General features: G+C 43.4%; 2 protein-coding genes across 2 annotated transcripts; one reads left to right on the forward strand and one right to left on the reverse strand.

The window, feature by feature from the left end:
- The first annotated feature begins 12,522 nt into the window (after nt 1-12,522).
- Nucleotides 12,523-14,064, forward strand: LOC123760715 (proline-rich protein 2-like). Its single transcript, XM_045746499.2, has one exon. It carries the CDS (start codon nt 12,523-12,525, stop codon nt 14,062-14,064), a length of 1,542 nt encoding a protein of 513 aa, XP_045602455.2.
- Nucleotides 14,065-14,512: 448 nt separating this feature from the next.
- LOC138367301 (uncharacterized) lies at nt 14,513-15,598 on the reverse strand. Its single transcript, XM_069328722.1, has one exon. It carries the CDS (start codon nt 15,596-15,598, stop codon nt 14,513-14,515), a length of 1,086 nt encoding a protein of 361 aa, XP_069184823.1.
- Nucleotides 15,599-25,439: the final 9,841 nt, after the last annotated feature.

The raw sequence follows: 25,439 nt of genomic DNA on the forward strand, positions 1-25,439 counted from the left end.
GTGATGGGTGTAGCAAGATAACGAGGAAGGTCACTGTGATGGGTGTAGCAAGATAACGAGGAAGGCCACTGTGATGGGTGTAGCAAGATAACGAGGTGTAGAAAACGTGTAAGACACATTATACAAATGATCACAACACTGTAATGACTTAAGGTACCACTAAGTCCGTCGACGCAGGATGTCTGTTAGGCATATATACCCAGGTTTTCACCGTGGGCAAAGTCACCCACGCGGCCACCCACCCACCGTGGGCGAGGTCACGCACGCCGCCACCCACCCACCGTGGGCGAGGTCACCCACGCCGCCACCCACCCACCGTGGGCGAGGTCACCCACGCGGCCACCCACCCACCGTGGGCGAGATCACCCACGCGGCCACCCACTCACCGTGGGCGAAGTCACCCACGCGGCCACCCACCCACCGTGGGCGAGGTCACCCACGCGGCCACCCACCCACTGTGGGCCTGAGCCCATCTCACTGACGCCCACATCGTTCATGGCACATCACCCTGTATGAGACAATATTGGTGATCGGATCGAAAATTACAATAAATTCACTACATATTTCCATGATAGTAATAAACTGATAATATGATCTGAAAAGTATCTTAAACCCATGAATGATGTCTTAGATAAGTTACCATAAAGACGCTTAAGATGCATTCACTTAGCTGAGTCTAAACAATCCCATATAAATGCTTTCACTAATTTGATTCTAGAAATTATATCATAAAGACGCTTTCACTAAGGTGATTCTATAAAGAATCCGTCAATAGCAGGTAACAGGTGCTAATGGGTAACTAAAGGACATTCTACACCGGTAACGATGCTCTATCCCATTAACACTTCATTCAGGACGCATTCGCCTGATTCCGAAGACGCAATAAAAGACGAGAATTATCATTCTCCTTAACGGGGTGGTCAGGAGGCCACAGTGTTGTGTCGGAGGGACAATTATGGACCCTCGCAGGAGGGGGTCGAGACCTTGTCAAGACATTCTAAGAAAACCTCCTAAGCCGCCTTTGATGTCTGAAAACAGTGGAATGCGGTGAAGGCTGTAAATCAAAAAGGGAAATGACTTTAAAGTGCATAAAACACAGGTAGAGGAATGTTGAAGAGGAATGACCAGCCAGCTTGAGGCACTTGCGTTGACGGCTGGTCAGCTGTTGGTCGTGGTTACTGACATTTGCTTTTTTATTGTCATACCAGAGCCGCACACAACCAGTAGACTGAACATTGTGGCGAGAGTCTAGTTATCAAGGAGTCAGCCATCAAGGCAGCCCATCCTCCCAATATGGGGAGGTAAATGTAACGGCATAAGTGTAATTATGTATTATTCCTAGCAGTCACGAATTGTACTTATTACACTTCGTATTGAACCGTACTGTCAAGTCGGAGGATGTGTTGATCAAGGAGTCTAGTTGTCACGGAGTCAAGTATCAAGGAGTCAAGTATCAAGGAGTCTAGTATCAAGGAGTCAAGTATCAAGGAGTCTAGTATCAAGGAGTCAAGTATCAAGGAGTCTAGTATCAAGGAGTCTAGTATCAAGGAGTCTAGTTATCAAGGAGTCTAGTTATCAAGGAGTCTAGTTATCAAGGAGTCTAGTTATCAAGGAGTCTAGTTGTCACGGAGTCAAGTATCAAGGAGTCTAGTATCAAGGAGTCAGGTATCAAGGAGTCTAGTATCAAGGAGTCTAGTATCAAGGAGTCTAGTTGTCACGGAGTCAAGTATCAAGGAGTCTAGTATCAAGGAGTCAGGTATCAAGGAGTCTAGTATCAAGGAGTCTAGTATCAAGGAGTCTAGTTATCAAGGAGTCTAGTTATCAAGGAGTCTAGTTATCAAGGAGTCTAGTTATCAAGGAGTCTAGTTATCAAGGAGACTAGTTATCAAGGAGTCTAGTTATCAAGGAGTCTAGTTATCAAGGTGACTAGTTATCAAGGAGTCTAGTTATCAAGGAGTCAAGTATCAAGGAGTCTAGTTATTAAGGAGACTAGTTATCAAGAAGTCTAGTTATCGAGGAGTCAAGTATCAAGGAGTCTAGTTATCAAGGAGTCTAGTTATCAAGGAGTCTAGTTATCAAGGAGTCAAGTATCAAGGAGTCTAGTTATTAAGGAGACTAGTTATCAAGAAGTCTAGTTATCGAGGAGTCAAATATCAAGGAGTCTAGTTATCAAGGAGTCTAGTATCAAGGAGTCTAGTTATCAAGGAGACTAGTTATCAAGGAGTCTAGTTATCAAGTAGTCAAGTATCAAGGAGTCTAGTTATCAAGGAGTCTAGTTATCAAGGAGTCTAGTTATCAAGGAGTCAAGTATCAAGGAGTCTAGTTATTAAGGAGACTAGTTATCAAGAAGTCTAGTTATCGAGGAGTCAAATATCAAGGAGTCTAGTTATCAAGGAGTCTAGTATCAAGGAGTCTAGTTATCAAGGAGACTAGTTATCAAGGAGTCTAGTTATCAAGTAGTCAAGTATCAAGGAGTCTAGTTATCAAGGAGTCTAGTTATCAAGGAGTCTAGTTATCAAGGAGTCAAGTATCAAGGAGTCTAGTTATCAAGGAGTCAAGTATCAAGGAGTCTAGTTATCAAGGAGTCTAGTTATCAAGGAGTCTAGTTATCAAGGAGTCTAGTTATCAAGGAGTCTAGTTATCAAGGAGTCTAGTTATCAAGGAGTCTAGTTATCAAGGAGTCTAGTTATCAAGGAGTCTAGTTATCAAGTAGTCTAGTTATCAAGGAGTCTAGTTATCAAGGAGTCTAGTTATCAAGGAGACTAGTTATCAAGGAGTCTAGTTATCAAGGAGTCTAGTTATCAAGGAGTCTAGTTATCAAGGAGTCTAGTTGTTTAACATTCCTAACCATAAATGCGCCAAAGTGTGTGAGGTGTGTTTATACGCTGTTACAAATAATGTTTAAATCACGTAAACAAACGGCAGGTCATGACTGAACCTCCCGCTGTTCACCACCTCCCACTGAACAACACCAGGAACACACAGCACACTGTTCACCTCCCACTGAACAACACCAGGAACACACAGCACACTGTTCACCTCCCACTGAACAACACCAGGAACACACAGCACACTGTTCACCTCCCACTGAACAACACCAGGAACACACAGCACACTGTTCACCTCCCACTGAACAACACCAGGAACACACAGCACACTGTTCACCTCCCACTGAACAACACCAGGAACACACAGCACACTGTTCACCTCCCACTGAACAACACCAGGAACACACAGCACACTGTTCACCTCCCACTGAACAACACCAGGAACACACAGCACACTGTTCACCTCCCACTGAACAACACCAGGAACACACAGCACACTGTTCACCTCCCACTGAACAACACCAGGAACACACAGCACACTGTTCACCTCCCACTGAACAACACCAGGAACACACAGCACACTGTTCACCTCCCACTGAACAACACCAGGAACACACAGCACACTGTTCACCTCCCACTGAACAACACCAGGAACACACAGCACACTGTTCACCTCCCACTGAACAACACCAGGAACACACAGCACACTGTTCACCTCCCACTGAACAACACCAGGAACACACAGCACACTGTTCACCTCCCACTGAACAACACCAGGAACACACAGCACACTGTTCACCTCCCACTGAACAACACCAGGAACACAAAACTTCAGATATCCAGGAAAACACAAATATTGCCCTAGGCCTCAATACAACAATATCGTTTAACCAGCGCCATGTTTATTGTGTTATTCTTAGTTCTGGTGAGGTTACGTCAGGGTAAGTGTGCCGCACCCTGGCCCGGCCCTTGCCCGGCCCTGGCTCGGCCCTTACCCGGCCCTGGCCCGGCCCTGGCCCGGCCCTGGCCCTGGCCCGGCCCTGGCCCGGCCCTGGCCCGGCCCGGCCCTGGCCTGGCCCTGGCCCCACCATGTTGTTACCCCGCTACTAGAGTGAAGAGCATGGTACTCCCCTCCCCTCCTATTCCCTTCCCTTCTCTCGTTCTCCTTCTCACCGGAAGCCTGACTACAGCTCATAATTTGATTAACGTGAGTTCTCAGATATAATAACCGTTTTCGAGTATAGTTATGCATATAATCCTTATATATATTGATTACACTTGTACAGTCTCTTCTCAACGCTGTTTCTAATATCATCCAGTGGCTGTGGGTACTGTATGAGATTTACTCTGTCAGCATCATACACACGTACTGGCTCTATGCTAGCATCATACATACTGCCTCTGTGCCAGCATCATACACACATACTGCCTCTGTGCCAGCATCATACACACATACTGCCGCTCTATCCAAACTTGCTGTTAAATGTGAAGCATGACACTTAGGATCACAATAAGATTAATGAAACTCAGAATTACAACAAGATTAATACACTTAGGATTACAACAAGAGTATATAAAACACTGATCTTTTGTGATTCTAAACTTTCACAAGGTTCAGTCTTATGATCCTGTGTTCTGCAGTCAATGTCGTGAATTCAAATCTTCCAGGAAACTTGAATTATTTGTCAGTCTCGCCCCTTCCTCAAGCTTAGATGGTCTACCAACCTTGTATACATGCTTGAGGCCCTATCTAAACCTCATATGGGGTCGTATATCTTCATACAGTTTAATTTATTTCTTCAAACTTTGTTGGAAGTTCAATGGGTGTAACATTTTCTACGAAACTTCATCCCTCTTTAAGTCCAGAGTCTTGTAGTTCATGGACCAATCTGCGTCTTAGGAAGCCTTCACAAGCCTCAGTTCAGTGTAAAATTCGATAAATTGAAAAAATATCAAGAGAAATAGCGTATATTTCTGAAGTGAGCTGATGCAGAGAGGAATGTAGTTTTTTCCCTCATGGATGTCATTCTTTAACTTGCTTAGCGTCTCCCTCACTACCTCTCTCACTGTCTTATCTCTCATTAGGTATCTTAATATTTTGAAGTCCTGCTGCTAGCACTTGTTTCGGCATATGTTACCCCCTTTCACATGGGCTAGTATAATCTTGATTTTTTGTTTTAAAATCGGAAACACGTTTGGTTTGCTGTACAACATTTCTGAGCCATCCACAATCTATACAAATATTAATTAATTCTTATTTTTTGGACCCTCTGAGCCCTTTTATTAGCCTTGGTCCCCGCAGAGGTGTTGTGTCAGCTTCAATCTCTCTCATGTAAAGATATTTCTCTGAGTTTGGAGTCTTCACGAGGAAGTGTTCATTCTCCTGGTTCAGGTTCTGAATGGATGTTTAATCTTGAGAATACCCAGGTTCATATATGATTCAGCAAGTTTGGATTCTTTCATAGGCTTTCGGTCCTGCGACAGTCTTAGCTAAAATATCTACTAAGACTTGTTTCAATCTCAAATCCTTTGTCATGCAACAAGCACAAGGTTATTTTAGTCCCTTCAACAAGTTTGGATGTTTCTAAAACCCTGAAATATTTCACAAATTTTTACCCTGTAGCAACAAACTTCAATCTTTAACTTACAAATTCGGAGTTTCTTACATGTTTTTGGGATACACAAACGTAAGCTGTACTACATAAAAGCTTACATTCACGAAATATTGTTGGGCACTGCAGCAATCTTGGGCTCTTCTGCAAGTCATGAAGCTGCTACAGTGGTTCTTAATGTATTATGTTTGATTCCAGAGCCTAATGTGTCCAGATTCCTCTTTTTGTTTGGAGTTTCTGGTGAAGCCTGGAACCTCCTCCCTCAAGTCATTTAACTCCCTCCCATTTAACAAAAATTACTCTTCAAAAGTGATCCTAAAATCTACGTTACACTCTCACTATTCAGTGTAAATTGCAACTTGTAATCTGAGCAAGGCCTGTCCATTAAGTTAAACTGATGGCTAATTGAAAGTTAACATTTTGCAATATTTAAATTCGTATGGCTTGCCAGAATCCTGTTATAAAAGTCCTGTTGCAAATGAATGCGTAAAGAAAAACACATTCTAATTACTACATACGGCCAGAAGCCATTTTTAAAGTATTAGCATTTGAAAGGAATGTTATATAGTCGGAATAATAATTATTCGGGACTTGTATTTTTTTTCTTCTTTCATCGTGTTGTGATGCACATATAAATTACAAGTGAGGTAAAGTAGGCGGGCTTGCTGTATTATGAGGGTAGTTAGGAAGCTAACTGTCCTACATGGCTGAGCCTAGCCTAGCCTAGCCTAGCTCTTTTCTAAGCCTAGCCTAGCCTAGCTCTTTTCTAAGCCTAGCGAACCTGTGTCTTTTCAAAGCGTAGCCTAATTTTATCTGTTTTAAGCCTAGCCTAGCATCTGGTTTAATGTAACTTAAACCTTTCATGATGAAAATGTTGAAGAACACTTTTGAAAGTTTTGCATTATTTTTAATATCTTTGTATCTAAAATCGTTGAACTGCATTCCACTTTTATGATGTCAGTGAACAACATCCCACTTTCGCGGATGTCAGTGAACAACATCCCAATTTAGCTGATGTCAGTGAACAACAGGCCAAGTAGCGAACGACATATACCATTTCATGAAGGAAAATCATGAAAACGATTTCAATCCTTGGAGAGCAGACGACCCACGGTCCGTGTCCCTCGTACTCTCTCTGTGTCCACCTAAACAAAAGACAATTATAAAATAGAATTTGGTATTACTGAATTTGGACAAACCGTAAAAGGTTTTGTATATATGTTGCTAATAAAATCTAAACTAACTTAAGTTTTTTAGGCCTAATACACACTTTTAAGGCCTAATATAGTATATATTTGTGCTATATTAGGTATAGGAATATTTAAATTTCGTTTTTATTTTAGCTTTAATTTTTCGGAATGTATATAGTAAATAGTATCAAATTCTACTATCTAATTGTTTGTCCATTACGACTATGTACGATGGTCCACATTTTCAAAAAGTACTATCTAAACAGGAGGATGGGTTTATATATATATATATATATATATATATATATATATATATATATATATATCTATATATATATCTATATATATATATATATGCGAACAAGCCTGAATGGTCCCCAGGACTATATGCGTCTGAAAAACGCATATAGTCCATATATTGATGGTCAAGCGGATTAAGGCGCCCTGTAGTTACCAGTTGCGTTGCTCCTGGGAGTATGGGTTCGAGTCACTTCTGGGGTGTGAGTTTTCTGACATATATATATATAAATATATATATATATAAATATATATATATAAATATATATATATATATATATATATATATATATATATATATATATATATATATATATATATATATATATATATATATATATATATATATATATCAACCAGGTGGTACTCCAGAGGGAGTACCACCTCTGGCTGGAAGAAGGGGACCCCTTACCCTGGGAGAAATGCGCACACAACGCATTAGAGGGGATTTTTAGGTCCCCTCCAATACTGTTTTTATGTTCTTTTATCCTGCCACCCCCCCTTCCTGTTGTGTGTGTGTATATATATATATATATATATATATATATATATATATATATATATATATATATATATATATATATATATATATATATATATATATATATAATATTTATGTTCTCTTCCTTTTTGAAAATTCCTTGGATATCATCCATACTTAACTTCAACATTTTGTTGTAGCAATCAAACGTTAAAGGTGTGTTAGAATGAGACAAAAATTAGAATAATTCATTAAAGCATAGACAAAATTACTGTTTTACTGCATCACAATGAACTACGCAATAGCACTTCATGTTTACCTTATCGCTGTTACATAACTTTTTCTGCTATTTTTCCTTGCTGGAAATTTTACAACTTTGTATTTACTATAATTTTCTTTGAAATTAGATAGAAAAACTCAACCAATTTTGAGAATCTGAATATGTATGAACTTTTAGTGGGACGGTGCAGCAAGGATTTCTGCAATAATTATAACATCCATTTCAAGCGAGGCTCAAACAGGCAGTAGTATGGAAATAACCCAGTCTCTCTCTTATTTTTTTTTATTTTTTATTTTTTGTTTGGGTATTCAGCTCAGACTCGAACAGGGACGGAGGACGGGACAAACGATCGATAATATTACATCACTGTATCAGGAGGAGATTACACTGTACACAGATTGGGATTAGGCAATTAAATTGTTTCAATTTTGCCCCGAGGGGCGAGTATATTGGGCAACGCTACTCATCCCGTGAGTGGACATACCGCCATAGCAGCATGTACAACACTTCCCAATAGGAAGAAAACCACTGAGTTGTTTATCCTGTCACTTGTACCCAGACGCAGCTGGGACTTGCTTAACTGTCTCAAGTGAACAGCTCCTCAAACAAGAAGATTAACATCAGTCAACTCTTAAAATCTTACGTTGTCTTGCGGGTGCAAAATGAGGGAATCTTTTAAGAACAGTATCAGTATCAATGTGGGGGTTTATTATTCTACAGATATTTCTAATGTCTCTCACGTGTTCACATTCTCTCAGGTAGTGGTCAAGGCGGTGTCCGTCACTCTCGACACAGATTCTGCAGCTCAACTGCTGTTTCCATTCTGAATCTCCATGGATATTTGTATCCAAGACGGATTCTCCCTCTTACTGATTTTCTCCCGCGGCCACCTCCTCTTCGGCCACCTCCTCTTCGGCCATAATGATTGGGATTGTCAGCTGCAACCATGTTGTACCATCGTACAGATTGGCTGATTTGTGCTTCTATCCTCCTTTCCTCAGTTATCTTGTCACGATGATGTTGCCTGACAATACCTCTAATTTGTAGAAGTCTTGGGTATGAAGTACTCAATGTGGTCTCCTTCAGCAGCCAGCACATCTGCTCGTTCATTTCCACATATTCCAACATGGGAGGGGATCCACAGAAACTTGACGACTCTTCCCTGGTTAGGTAGTACCCTCACAGCACTCTTAATTTCAGCGACTATCGCAAGATTTTCTGCCCGATTTTTGCTTAGGCGCGTTTTTTTTTATTATTATTATTTTCTACCAGACGTGGCCACACATTTACAATGCTAACCAACATATATACATTTCTTGTGTCCTCTATGGACAGGGTTAGAGATGTGTTAAACATATAGTTCAAGGGTTTATTGAACAATCAACCACAGAAGGTGATTCGGTGCTTTTAAAATGCTAAGCTAACCTACATACGTAAATACATAGATACACAGATTTACGTATGCCCTACATAAAGTGTTCGATGTGTCTTTAATGTGCATTTACAAAGGTGAAATGTAATTCAGATCAGCTTCCATATATGCTTTATACACATACATATACATACACACACACACACATATACGTACATATACATATATACTAGTATATTTTGGTAGCAGTCTTTCCTGTAGACATATATTATTAAATATGACCGAAAAAGTAAGATTAATAATTCTAACACGAATTTTCTCAATCTTTCGTACATTTCTTTTCACTGCTGGTGGTAATTCAAAAATCAATTCTCCAAAATTCATTTTTATTTCTAGTCTAGACTAGAAATAAAAATGAATTTTGCTCATCACTGATGATGGTGAAAAATGATCACCAGCAGTGAAAAGAAATGTACGAAAGATTGAGAAAATTCGTGTTAGAATTATTAATCTTACTTTTTCGGTCATATTTAATAATACATATATACATACATGTATACATACATATATACACACACACATGCATTCACATACATTTGTCTCTTTTACTCTGACGGGGTGAGATAGCTGATAGAGAAACTAGTGTGCAATTAAGCACTTAATCACTGAAGGTGATGAAGGTGCTTTTACAAGCTCAGGTTATATAGTTACATCACATACATACATTGTATAATTGATACATTACATGGTTAATCTTGGGTACAAGTCCAATATATCATCAAGTCTTACCAACATGTACAGTTAGGGTTATCTTCTTGAGGTTATCTTGAGATGATTTCGGGGCTTAGCGTCCCCTTCGGCCCAGTCCTCGACCAGGCCTCCTTTTTGTTACACATCCCCAGGAAGCAGCCCGTAGCAGCTGTCTATCTCACCAGGTACCTATTTACTGCTAGGTGAACATGCGCATCAGGGCGAAAGAAATTCTTTCCCATTTGTTTACGCCTCTGCCGGGGATCGAACCCGGACTCCTCAGGACTACGAATACGAGGCGCTGTCCACTCAGCCGCCAGGCCCCGACCGTCAAGCCGTCAGGTCAGGGTTCTAGTAACGTATTAAATGGAAACGAAGGGTTATACAAGATAAACTGCGTCATAGGCTGCGACCCGCCAAACACACACCGAAACTACGACGTTGGTACAACGTTCGAACAAGTTTTAACACCTAACCAATTATAACAACCAATATAGCAAGTTGTAACTACATTCTAATACGTCATAAACACGTTAAGCCAAGATGTAACCACTTTATTACAAGTTGTAACAAGCAGAAAATAGAGACAGTTTCGATTTGTGTTTCCAGGGGAGTGACATAACTGACACGGAGATGACAACCTGGCGAGCAGTGAACCAGCAACACGGAAAGGAAGGAGATAAGGAGTGCAGGAAGGTCAAAATACTTGTGTGAAGACGCGAAGGTCTACTGGTCTTGTTTTTGTTGCAATCGTTTTTGGTAAAAAACTTGCCACTGAGAGAGAGAGAGAACACGCAAATTTTGTTCGCTCGTCAAGTTTTAGAATGTTATGAATAAGGAAAGCCTTGTTACACTACTTTAATACAATCATAAAATAAGGCGAAACAGAAGAAGAGAATAGAAGGAATGGATAAGTAGGAGACGAAGAAATAGTAGTGGTTATGATGGCAGGTGTTTAGCAGGTGTCTTGTGTGGGATGCACGCCATGGGACCCCTACGCCAGGCCTACCATATAAGAAGAAATGCAAAGTGATGCCAAAGTATGCAAAGAAATATGTACAAATTACTAGTTTTTTAAGATTGCTTAATGTGCGTCACGTGAGTAAGCTTACTGTGCGTAAGAGCCTTAGACTCAAGAGCTTTGGGTGAGAGAATCTAGAGTTCATCTAGATTTAGGAACATTTGGTGAGTAAGGGCACCAGACTCAGACATTGGGTGAGTAAGGGCACTAGACTCAGACATTGTTTGAGTAAGGGCACCAGACTCAGACATTGGGTGAGTAAGGGCACTAGACTCAGACATTGTTTGAGTAAGGGCACCAGACTCAGACATTGGGTGAGTAAGGGCACTAGACTCAGACATTGGGTGAGTAAGGGCACCAGACTCAGACGTTGGGTGAGTAAGGGTTTTATACTCGGGAACATTCAGTGAGTAAGGAGTTCCGTTCCTGCTTCGCCCAGCGTCATATTTATGCTCAAGTAATTCTACTCCACTGTAGAAGTAATAGAAGTAGTTATCATAGAAAGAGAAGTAACAAGGGGTAGGCTAAGAAAAGATTAATAGGAATAAGAGATCAGAAGTGCTCTTATTACCTGGGCTTGTGTCTTGGAGTGTGTGTATCACTTGAGGAATCTGTGGACAAGACACGCACCTCCACTACATCCACAGCCCAGTTTTTACAGCAGCAGCAGCAACACGAGCAGCACACATCTCGTCACACCAGTGTGCTGCTCCTCCCTCTCTCACTCCTCACTCATTTGGTTAACAACGACCACCAAGGGCTTGCGAGTCTTTGCTCTCGTGGTTACACTGCTTGTGTTTGGTAAAAGTATAATTATATGCCTGTCACTCCCCCCACTCTCTGTCTGTCTCTCTGTCTCCTCTCTCTCTCTCTCTCTGTCTCTCTCTCTCTCTCTCTCTCTCTCTCTCTCTCTCTCTCTCTCTCTCTCTCTCTCTCTCTCTCTCTCTCGCTCGCTCGCGAGAACGCTGAGGCACGTCAGCATCATACTCACAAATGGCGAGATGGTGCTACATAGCCTACCCTGTTTGGTGCCTTCTATTGATAATTACTTACTTACTCACAAATGGCGAACTGTTGAACAACCATAATTGATATCAGATAAGAAGGACTGGGAACACCATAAACAACCTACTTGAGACCAGCTTTACAATATGCAGCCCCGTCATGGAGCGCCCACCCAAAATAGTCACATAATGAAACCTAAGAAGGTATATAGAAGAGGAGCAGAAAGGTTCCTCCATGAATAATGTGTGATGGGGTACGAAGAAAGCCTGAAAGAGTTGGATCTAACGAGGCTAGCTAGAAGAGGACAAAGAGAGAGAGAGGAGACATAATATAGATATATAAAATACTTAGGGTAAAATATTAAGTACTAAAAAGAAATACCAATAGATCAAGAAGGCCCTGTGATGGTACCTTGGGAAAAATGATCATATAGACGTAGGAAAATATTATTTGTTTTGAAAGCATAAGAGCAGTTCCATCACAACTTCCAGAGTAGATATAATAGCACTTCGGTGGAGAATCATGCATTACACAACCGGTGGAGGGAAAGTGGGGTCCAGTAGCTGAATCTCGAGCCTCCAGGCACTAGTAGAATACATGTAATCTGAGGGAAAAAGGCTTCCAAAATGTTTAACCCCTTTGCTATGAAACGAAATTTTTGGTAACATCACTGTCCAGATAACATAATGACCCTTGGGTCCCATATCGCTAGAGGCGTATATGGTTACCCTTGCCGCCCACCGCTCCCGGCCCAAGGGGAAACTGACTGTTTACAAGGTAACTACCTGTCTACCTGTCCCACCCCACCTGGCTCACAGCCCACCCTGCCTCACCCACCTGGCTCACAGCCCACGCTGCCCCACCAACCTGGCTCACAGCCCACCCTGCCCCACCCACCTGGCTCACAGCCCACCCTGCCTCACCCACCTGGCTCCCAGCCCACCCTGCATCACCCACCTGGTTCACAGCCCACCCTGCATCACCCACCTGGTTCACAGCCCACCCTGCACCACCCATCTGGCTCACAGCCCACCCTGCATCACCCACCTGGCTCCCAGCCCACCCTGCATCACCCACCTGGCTCACAGCCCACCCTGCCCCACCCACCTGGCTCACAGCCCACCCTGCCTCACCCACCTGGCTCACAGCCCACCCTGCCTCACCCACCTGGCTCACAGCCCACCCTGCATCACCCACCTGGTTCACAGCCCACCCTGCATCACCCACCTGGTTCACAGCCCACCCTGCATCACCCACCTGGTTCACAGCCCACCTTGCATCACCCACCTGGCTCCCAGCCCACCCTGCATCACCCACCTGGCTCACAGCCCACCCTGCCCCACCCACCTGGCTCACAGCCCACCCTGCCTCACCCACCTGGCTCACAGCCCACCCTGCCTCACCCACCTGGCTCACAGCCCACCCTGCATCACCCACCTGGTTCACAGCCCACCCTGCATCACCCACCTGGTTCACAGCCCACCCTGCACCACCCATCTGGCTCACAGCCCACCCTGCCCCACCCACCTGGCTCACAGCCCACCCTGCCTCACCCACCTGGCTCACAGCCCACCCTGCATCACCCACCTGGTTCACAGCCCACCCTGCCCCACCCACCTGGCTCACAGCCCACCCTGCATCACCCACCTGGTTCACAGCCCACCCTGCCCCACCCACCTGGCTCACAGCCCACCCTGCCCCACCCACCTGGTTCACAGCCCACCCTGCCCCACCCACCTGGTTCACAGCCCACCCTGCATCACCCACCTGGTTCACAGCCCACCCTGCCCCACCCACCAGGCTCACAGCCCACCCTGCCCCACCCACCTGGTTCACAGCCCACCCTGCCCCACCCACCTGGCTCACAGCCCACCCTGCCTCACCCACCTGGCTCACAGCCCACCCTGCATCACCCACCTGGTTCACAGCCCACCCTGCCCCACCCACCTGGCTCACAGCCCACCCTGCATCACCCACCTGGTTCACAGCCCACCCTGCCCCACCCACCTGGCTCACAGCCCACCCTGCCCCACCCACCTGGTTCACAGCCCACCCTGCCCCACCCACCTGGCTCACAGCCCACCCTGCATCACCCACCTGGTTCACAGCCCACCCTGCCCCACCCACCTGGCTCACAGCCCACCCTGCCCCACCCACCTGGTTCACAGCCCACCCTGCCCCACCCACCTGGCTCACAGCCCACCCTGCCCCACCCACCTGTCTCATAGCCCACCCTGCCCCACCCACCTGGCTCACAGCCCACCCTGCCCCACCCACCTGGCTCACAGCCCACCCTGCCTCACCCAACCTGGCTCACTCTTGAGGAACCCAGGGTGGAGAGGCATAGTTAAGTATGGATATAAATATAAAGCAGCCTATCCTCCTGTTGTGGTGGTACTTATAGTAACCATGAACGAATTCTGACTTGACGATCGTCACAATAGGTACTACCTAAACAGGAGGATAATACGGTGTGTTAAGTCGACATGTTCGGTGACACGGTGAGCCAGGTCGACATGTCTGGTCAATCGGTGGGCCAGGTCGACATTTCCGGTCATAAGGTGGGGCCAGGTCGACATGTCCGGTCAATCGGTGGGCCAGGTCGACATGTCTGGTCATACGGTGGGGCCAGGTCGACATGTCCGGTCAATCGGTGGGCCAGGTCGACATTTCCGGTCATAAGGTGGGGCCAGGTCGACATGTCCGGTCAATCGGTGGGCCAGGTCGACATTTCCGGTCATAAGGTGGGGCCAGGTCGACATGTCTGGTCATACAGTGGGCCAGGTCGACATGTCTGGTTATACGGTGGGCCAGGTCGACATGTCTGGTCATACGGTGGGCCAGGTCGACATGTCTGGTCATACGGTGGGCCAGGTCGACATGTCTGGTCATTCGGTGGGCCAGGTCGACATGTCTGGTCATACAGTGGGCCAGGTCGACATGTCTGGTCATACGGTGGGCCAGGTCGACATGTCTGGTCATATGGTGGACCAGGTCGACATGTCTGGTCATACAGTGGGCCAGGTCGACATGTCTGGTCATACGGTGGGCCAGGTCGACATGTCTGGGCATACGGTGGGCCAGGTCGACATGTCTGGTCATACGGTGGGCCAGGTCGACATGTCTGGTCATACGGTGGGCCAGGTCGACATGTCTGGTCATACGGTGGGCCAGGTCGACATGTCTGGTCATATGGTGGGCCAGGTCGACATGTCTGGTCATACGGTGGGCCAGGTCGACATGTCTGGTCATACGGTGGGCCAGGTCGACATGTCTGGTCATACGGTGGGCCAGGTCGACATGTCTGGTCATACAGTGGGCCAGGTCGACATGTCTGGTCATACAGTGGGCCAGGTCGACATGTCTGGTCATACAGTGGGCCAGGTCGACATGTCTGGTCATACAGTGGGCCAGGTCGACATGTCTGGTCATACAGTGGGCCAGGTCGACATGTCTGGTCATACAGTGGGCCAGGTCGACATGTCTGGTCATACAGTGGGCCAGGTCGACATGTCTGGTCATACAGTGGGCCAGGTCGACATGTCTGGTCATACGGTGGGCCAGGTCGACATGTCTGGCCATACAGTGGGCCAGGTCGACATGTCTGGCCATACAGTGGGCCAGGTCGACATGTCTGGTCATACGGTGGGCCAGGTCGACATGTCTGGTCATACAGTGGGCCAGGTTGACATGTCTGGCCATACAGTGGGCCAGGTCGACATGTCTGGCCATACAGTGGGCCAGGTCGACATGTCTGGCCATACAGTAAGTCAGGTTGAGAAAGAATGAATTGTAAATTCTCCGTATAATTGTTCAATGTGTTACATTACTTCGCTGTTTTCCGTTTCGTAATCGTCGAAGAAGGCTTTAACTAGCATCTTTTGTTGCACTTAGTTTTGTCTGATTACTGAAACCGTATAAGCTAAAAAAGTTAGTTTGTTTTTAAGGTGAGAAAATGTTATCACGTTAAATCGGATGTAAAAGTATTGTGTCAATACCAGTTACAAGCATTTCCAACAGTTCTAATATATATATGTTGTACCTAGAAGCCAAAACGCAGTTCTTGGCTTACTATGCAAGGCCCGATTTGCCTAATAAGCCAAGTTTTCTTGAATTTAAATATTTTTCTATTTTTTTCTTATGAAATGATAAAGCTATTCATTTCATTATGTATGAGCTATTTTTTTTTTAAATTTGAGTTAAAACTAACTTAGATATATGACGAACCTAACCAACCCTACCTAACCTAACCTAGCCTATCTTAAACTAACCTAAAGTTACATAACTAAATCAATAATTTATGTTCTTAATATAATATATTAATAATATTTAAAAAAAAACTAATTGGAAACAATTCATTGAAAATAAACAAAATCACTCGGCCTATTATGCAAATCGGGCCTTGCATAGTAGGCCGAGAAGTGCGTTCTGGCTACTCGGAACGACATATATATATATATATATATATATATATATTAGTATATTTTGGTAGCAGTCTTTCCTGTAGACATATTTTATTAAATATGACCGAAAAAGTAAGATTAATAATTCTAACACGAATTTTCTCAATCTTTCGTACATTATGCTTCACTGCTGGAGGTAAATCAAAAATCACTTCTCCAAAATTCATTTTTATTTCTAGTCTGACGCGACACGGGCGCGTTTCGTAAAACTTATTACATTTTCAAAGACTTCACAAATACACAACTGATTAGAACTTGCGTTTCCCTGATTTTATATCTACATTTGAGTGAGGTGGGAAGGGTGATGTGGCATTACATTTGAGTAAGGTGGGAAGGATGATGTGGCATTAGAGGATATTAATAGGGTATTAAAAGTATCAACACAAGACAGAACACGAAACAATGGATATTGAATAGAAGTGTTTGTAGAAAGCCTATTGGTCCATATTTCTTGATGCTTCTATATTGGAGCGGAGTCTTGAGGTGGGTAGAATATAGTTGTGCAATAATTGGCTGTTGATTGCTGGTGTTGACTTCTTGATGTGTAGTGCCTCGCAAACGTCTAGCCGCCTGCTATCGCTGTATCTATCGATGATTTCTGTGTTGTTTACTAGGATTTCTCTGGCGATGGTTTGGTTATGGGAAGAGATTATATGTTCCTTAATGGAGCCCTGTTGTTTATGCATCGTTAAACGCCTAGAAAGAGATGTTGTTGTCTTGCCTATATACTGGGTTTTTTGGAGCTTACAGTCCCCAAGTGGGCATTTGAAGGCATAGACGACGTTAGTCTCTTTTAAAGCGTTCTGTTTCGTGTCTGGAGAGTTTCTCATGAGTAGGCTGGCCGTTTTTCTGGTTTTATAGTAAATCGTCAGTTGTATCCTCTGATTTTTGTCTGTAGGGATAACGTTTCTATTAACAATATCTTTCAGGACCCTTTCCTCTGTTTTATGAGCTGTGGAAAAGAAGTTCCTGTAAAATAGTCTAATAGGGGGTATAGGTGTTGTGTTAGTTGTCTCTTCGGAGGTTGCATGGCTTTTCACTTTCCTTCTTATGATGTCTTCGATGAAACCATTGGAGAAGCCGTTATTGACTAGAACCTGCCTTACCCTACAGAGTTCTTCGTCGACTTGCTTCCATTCTGAGCTGTGGCTGAGAGCACGGTCGACGTATGCGTTAACAACACTCCTCTTGTACCTGTCAGGGCAGTCGCTGTTGGCATTTAGGCACATTCCTATGTTTGTTTCCTTTGTGTAGACTGCAGTGTGGAAACCTCCGCCCTTTTCCATGACTGTTACATCTAGAAAAGGCAGCTTCCCATCCTTTTCCGTCTCGTAAGTGAAACGCAGCACGGAACTCTGCTCAAATGCCTCCTTCAGCTCCTGCAGATGTCTGACATCAGGTACCTGTGTAAAAATGTCGTCAACATACCTGCAGTATATGGCCGGTTTCAAGTTCATGTCGACTAAGACTTTTTGCTCGATGGTACCCATGTAGAAGTTTGCAAACAGGACACCTAGGGGAGAACCCATAGCGACCCCATCTACTTGCTTACATAACATGACATAACATGACAGTTTATGCCCAGATTTAGGAGAGTGACTTGGTCCTCAGTGAGGTTAATTCCTGCAAGGTTCAGGAAGCCATCTCTTGGTCGTGGAATTGCCATAGGTCCTCCATATAATATGGCAATTCCAATTACTCCAATTAATATGGCATTGCCATCAATATGCCATCAATATAATATGGCATAATATGGCACTCCAATTAATATGGCAAACTCCAATTAATATGGCATATGGCAATTCCACGACCAAGAGATGGCTTCCTGAACCTTGCAGGAATTAACCTCACTGAGGACCAAGTCACTCTCCTAAATCTGGGCATAAACTGTCATGTTATGTCCAGACCGAGTGAAATGGCCCGGAAAGTGGAGTTGGAAATTCTGTTGGACGACATATTCGACCTCGAGACACAAAAGAAGGTCACTACCAAAGATACCTTACAAGCAGAACTTATTGCAGAAGGAGGAAAGAATCGAGGCAACTACAGAAGCACCATACTGTCCCCCGAGCTTAGAGCGGCAGCTAAAAGCCTTCGTGAGAACAAGGAGATAGTTGTCAGGAGAGGTGACAAGTCGCCAATATATGTCATTCTTAAAAAAGACGAATATCTGGCGAAAATGAACATCATACTCTCTGACCAAACTAAGTTCCAAAGGGTAACGAAGGACACTACAGCCGAATTAAAAGCAAAGGTCAACAAACTGATCGAAACTGTGAACGCCAAGAAATCCGGACTCCACCTGCCAAAGATCATTGGGGAATATAAACCTGGATATGCGTATGGAAATGTCAAGACGCACAAGCCTGGAAACCCACTTCGGCCAATCATTAGCCAGATACCCACACCCACGTACAGATTGGCGAAGCGACTCAACGGCCTGCTGACTCCTTATGTTCCTTGCGCCTTCAGCCTGAAGTCTCCAAAGGAATTTGTGGACTTACTGCGGGGCGCACGGGCCACAGGGATAAGAGCCTCGTTGGACGTAGAATCGCTGTTTACCAACGTACCTGTGGACGAGACAATCGGAATGATAGCCGACAGAGTGTATCGTGATCCAGCCTGTACTCCTCTTGACATGCCAGAAAGTATTATGAGGAAACTACTCCAAGCTTGTACTAAAGAGGCACCCTTCTTGAGCCCGGATGGGCACATGTATAAGCAAGTAGATGGGGTCGCTATGGGTTCTCCCCTAGGTGTCCTGTTTGCAAACTTCTACATGGGTACCATCGAGCAAAAAGTCTTAGTCGACATGAACTTGAAACCGGCCATATACTGCAGGTATGTTGACGACATTTTTACACAGGTACCTGATGTCAGACATCTGCAGGAGCTGAAGGAGGCATTTGAGCAGAGTTCCGTGCTGCGTTTCACTTACGAGACGGAAAAGGATGGGAAGCTGCCTTTTCTAGATGTAACAGTCATGGAAAAGGGCGGAGGTTTCCACACTGCAGTCTACACAAAGGAAACAAACATAGGAATGTGCCTAAATGCCAACAGCGACTGCCCTGACAGGTACAAGAGGAGTGTTGTTAACGCATACGTCGACCGTGCTCTCAGCCACAGCTCAGAATGGAAGCAAGTCGACGAAGAACTCTGTAGGGTAAGGCAGGTTCTAGTCAATAACGGCTTCTCCAATGGTTTCATCGAAGACATCATAAGAAGGAAAGTGAAAAGCCATGCAACCTCCGAAGAGACAACTAACACAACACCTATACCCCCTATTAGACTATTTTACAGGAACTTCTTTTCCACAGCTCATAAAACAGAGGAAAGGGTCCTGAAAGATATTGTTAATAGAAACGTTATCCCTACAGACAAAAATCAGAGGATACAACTGACGATTTACTATAAAACCAGAAAAACGGCCAGCCTACTCATGAGAAACTCTCCAGACACGAAACAGAACGCTTTAAAAGAGACTAACGTCGTCTATGCCTTCAAATGCCCACTTGGGGACTGTAAGCTCCAAAAAACCCAGTATATAGGCAAGACAACAACATCTCTTTCTAGGCGTTTAACGATGCATAAACAACAGGGCTCCATTAAGGAACATATAATCTCTTCCCATAACCAAACCATCGCCAGAGAAATCCTAGTAAACAACACAGAAATCATCGATAGATACAGCGATAGCAGGCGGCTAGACGTTTGCGAGGCACTACACATCAAGAAGTCAACACCAGCAATCAACAGCCAATTATTGCACAACTATATTCTACCCACCTCAAGACTCCGCTCCAATATAGAAGCATCAAGAAATATGGACCAATAGGCTTTCTACAAACACTTCTATTCAATATCCATTGTTTCGTGTTCTGTCTTGTGTTGATACTTTTAATACCCTATTAATATCCTCTAATGCCACATCATCCTTCCCACCTTACTCAAATGTAATGCCACATCACCCTTCCCACCTCACTCAAATGTAGATATAAAATCAGGGAAACGCAAGTTCTAATCAGTTGTGTATTTGTGAAGTCTTTGAAAATGTAATAAGTTTTACGAAACGCGCCCGTGTCGCGTCAGACTAGAAATAAAAATGAATTTTGGAGAAGTGATTTTTGATTTACCTCCAGCAGTGAAGCATAATGTACGAAAGATTGAGAAAATTCGTGTTAGAATTATTAATCTTACTTTTTCGGTCATATTTAATAATATATATATATATATATATATATATATATATATATATATATATATATATATATATATATATATATATATATATATATACCATGTATAAACATGTGTGTGTATATGAATAGAAGGGAGTACCACCTCTGGCTGGAAGAAGGGGACCCTTAGCCTCGGAGGAAAGCACACATAACACATTAGAGGGAATGTTTAGGTCCCCTCCAGTACAGTTTCTGTGTGCTTTTCTCCTACCACCTCCTTCCTTTTGTGTTTTGTTGTGCTTTATTAGATATTTAAACGTTACAAGATGTACATTGGTTGATACAATAAGTGCTTAAAGGTTATGGATCTCTTGAAGTTCATCCGCTTCCGGACAGGAACCGAGGACGCAGCAGGCGTTTCCCCTCCGGATCGCCGCACTGAAGCGCTGAGACAAAAGGCTGGCAGCCCCTGGGTCTCTGGTGATGTCAATGAGACTGGAACCCAATTCCTTGAGAAATCCTAAGGCACTCCTACCCCCAGGGGGCCATGCGTCTCAGACGCTATGGGAACAAAGGTGTATCCAATCGTCTGTATTTGACTGATTTTCCTATTTCTCTGTGGTTGGCCGTCCCACCTGGTTGGTCAGCACCGAAGTGTATGTAGGTGTCATAGGTGTCAGCCAGGGTGGATACACACACACACACACACACACACACACACACACACACACACACACACACACACACACACACACACACACACACACACACACACACACACATATATATATATATATATATATATATATATATATATATATATATAAAATATAGGAAGGGAGTACCACCTCTAGCTGGAAGAAGGGGGACCCATAGCCTCGGAGGAAACCACGCATAACGCATTAGTGGGAATGTTTAGATCCCCTCCAATACAGTTTCTGTGTGCTTTTCTCCTACCACCCCCTTCCTTGAATATTTTTTGTGCTTTATTATGCATTTGATGGCTACAAGATATACATGGGTTGATACAAAAATAATAATGCAAAAAGGTGCTTAAAGGTTATGGATCTCTTGAAGAACACAACAATGGGAAACATTGATGAATGTCACAGACGGGTTCGATCATTGTTGCAAGTCAAACACTTCTTCGAATTCCTCTGAAGTTGGACTAGTGCCCAAGACGCAACAGGCATTTCCCCTCTGAATCGCAACACTGAGGCGCTGGAACAAGAAACTTTTTGCTCTCTGGTCTTTTGTAGCGGTCTTTGTAGCGGTCTCTTTGCTCTCTGGTCTTTTATATATATATATATATATATATATATATATATATATATATATATATATATATATATATATATATATATATATATATGTATGTTATAGTGATAATTTTATAGTGTAAGCTTTCTGTGCTAACTATTTTCTTATCAGCGTTTAGAACAATCAGGTTACCCAAATTCATGGTAAAGAAACTCCAGTAATTATTTAACGATATATTTTCTACAACGTTTTGTACCTTTGTGGAACATCTTCAGGTAAAGAATGAATACATGATGTACACTTTCTGGTTAAATTCACATGTGAGCGTCGAATAAGTATGGGGTGAGAGAGAGAGGAGGGAGGGAGGGGGGGGGGGAGGGAAGGGTACGAACAGGCGCACCAAACAAAACACTGATGTATACAAACTCGCCCAAAAATAACCTCGTAAATGTTATACTAAACATCGTATTTTTCCCCACCACTTCTAGCCTCCGACCGAAATATCTCCCCTGTCGTAATATTCATCTCTCTTCACAACGGCTTTTGGTCTCGTCATTCTATAAATACTTACCATAAACGTCAACCATTGCAAGATACAAGCCCAGATAGGAAGGTGCCTTCAGGCTTGCAATATAATGAATTTTATAGGCTATACGTTATTCGCTACAAGTCTGGGATGAAAGTGGTTTTTACCTTCCGGTTGCTACTCAAATAAAAGATTGGGGGGGGGGACCAGTATTGCCAATAAATGGTTGGGGAATGATTGTTGTAAATAAATGACTGGGGAAATACTGTTGCAAATAAATGACTGGGGAAATAATGGTGCAAGTAAATGACTGGGGAAATAATGTTGCAAGTAAATGACTGGGGAAATAATGTTGCAAGTAAATGACTGGGGAAATAATGTTGCAAATAAATGACTTTGGAAATAATGATGCAAATAAATGACTGGGGAAATAATGTTGCAAATAAATGCCTGGGGAATTAATGTGGCAAATAAATGATTTTGTGATAAATGTGTCCAATAAAAGATTGGAGGATCAAAATTGCTAATAGAAGATTGGGTGATCACTGTTGCCAATAAAATATTTGGTGATCAGAGTTCCCAATTTGATATATACACATTACAAGATGTTGGAGTCTGTGTTGCAGATGAGGCGGAGCAAGTGACGCTCTACGTTACACAGTAATTACAAGAGTGCTAATGATTACGTGTTACAAGTTAGTGACACCGGTGGACCTTCCATGCTCAAATTTAAACCTAAACTAATGAGACTAGTTACTGACATTTAGTAGCAAGAAGAGGCGGTCTGTGTTACAAGTTGTTAACAAGAGTTAGCACCGAGCTTCATTCCCCGGAGAACAAGTATAACTTTCCACTCTGTTAGTGGAAAGAACTATATTTTTTGCATATATTTTATTAAAAATATTAATTTGCTCAGTTATAATTCGGACTGATGCCACTCCTACATCATCTTGGCTTAATGTACTCACCTAGTTGTGCTTACGGTGGTTGAGCTTCGGCTCTTTGCTCCCGACTCTCAACTGTCAATCTACTGATGTACAGATTCCTGAGCTTATTGAACTCTATCATATCTACATTTGAAACTACGTATGGAGTCAGCCTCCACCCTGTCACTTCCTAATGCATTCCAGTTATTAACTACTCTGACACTGAAAACGTTCTTTCTGTTGTCTCTGGCTCATTTGGGTACTCCAGTGTCCTCTTGTTCTCGTACCATCCGTGCTAAATAGTTTGTCTTTATCTACCCAGTCAGTTCCCCTGAGAATTTTGTATGTGGTGATCATGTCTCCCCGAACTCTTCTGTCTTTCAGCGACGTGAGGAAGATTCATTCTTCATGCTTCAAAATTCATGCAGCCTTTCCTCGTAACTCATATCTCTTAATTCTGCGACTAGTTTAGTGACACACCTTTGAACCTTCTCCAGCTTCGTCTTATGCTTGACAAGATATAGGACTCCACGCTGGAGCCGCATACTGTAGGATTGGTCTTGCATATGTTACTGTAATGTGTATTATTATAGGTACGTATAAAAAGGGTCCGACATATCTCTATACTTCACATGACTCGAAAGAGAAGAGGACCCTATAATAACGTGGAGAAGTAAGGCTAACTGGTTCCCTTCGTCACAACCGTAAAACTTGCAGTGGTCTTGTCTCAGAAGCCTACGAATATAGGCAGCTCAACAAACCTATAGTCTCACAAATGGCGTAAATTTGTCGATGTTCTAAACTTGACTAAGCCGCCGCAGTTTTAACGTTGTGGTCACTAGCGTCAACATTTTGGTTTATTAAGTGAAAGAAGAGATTGCGTCGCCACATACACCTTAGTGCGGTAATACGTATGATGACAGGTTATTATAGAAAGGCTCTCCCCTCAACTCATCCCGAGTACACTGCACAGGACCGGACAGAAATTACACCCGGCCCCAACTAACGCATACTCACCCCCCTTCCCCCCACCTCACCCCTCCCCTGTAGGTGGTTCTCAACATGCTCTGAGGTAATTCCATGTGCCGTTTGCTCAGCTCCGAGAAGCGTAGAGTCGCCATCATGACCCTTACCTCGCTAAGCTATAGGGATGAGTCTACCTTGCCTCCCGCGCCCTGGAGATGACGAGTGCCGGCAGGTACCAGGTAGATTATTGTATGTAGTTACTCTACACGGACATGCCAGAGGCAGCGGCCATATTCTAATCGACGACCCTAAAAGCCAAAGCCAATGTTTGGACTTTTTGTTTCAGTGGGACTGATAATGATTGTCAACTACGAGATATATTTCTAAGGTAATGCGTCTTGATTACATTCAGCGGGCATAGTTCTTCAGCCACAACACATTGAAGAACTGACATTAGATGCGTTTTGCATGTGCCCGTAGCTGTCAGTTAGCGGCTCTAAGCTTCAGTAAAGCTTTTTGCTACCCGGTATTTCAGGCTAGTATTGTGTGGTATTCGCGGCCCCTGGTACCACAGCTTACGGGGGTACCTAACCCACAATATATAACATCAGCCAACACGTCACAAAAATCATTCACCCACAGCAGTTTACTATTCATTTAATTTTAGTATTTAATATATGGTTTACCCTAATATTATTATTAATGACCCAAAGAAAACGGTTATTCGTTATTTTTGTGAAATTTGAGCGATCTGTTGTGTTACAGATGCTGTTAACTCCAGTTACCAATAACGGAAACATATTTTAAGTTACTTACGATACCGTTATCAACAATTACAGTAATGGCATTATTAGTTTATATCAAGTAATCCGAATATTTGGGGCGAAGGAATTGTAACCGTAGCCGGAAAATGGTAATGTTTAGCGTTTGAGAATACTGTACAGTATGTATAATTTACAATAATTTTATTTAGTATTAATATTATTACAATTATTATTATTATTATTACATTTATTATTATTATTATTGCTGTTATTATTAACACAGAGATTTTCACATTGATATATAACACTAACGTGATATATATCAATGTGAAAACCCACTCGGGCTGTGTGGTGGGCGGGAACCTAAGACCTGGCGGCTGGCAGTGCTGTGGCCGCAGGTTCGTGCCCACCTCACAGCCCCTAGTGGATTTTCTCATTATTATTATTATTGAACAAATTCAACAGCTAGGAGCCTTGGTGAGGGTTCGAACCTATGTACTGGGTGTTCCCAGGCGTGCTC

This window comes from Procambarus clarkii, chromosome 21 (assembly GCF_040958095.1).
Source record: "Procambarus clarkii isolate CNS0578487 chromosome 21, FALCON_Pclarkii_2.0, whole genome shotgun sequence".
NCBI classification, from domain to species: domain Eukaryota; kingdom Metazoa; phylum Arthropoda; class Malacostraca; order Decapoda; family Cambaridae; genus Procambarus; species Procambarus clarkii.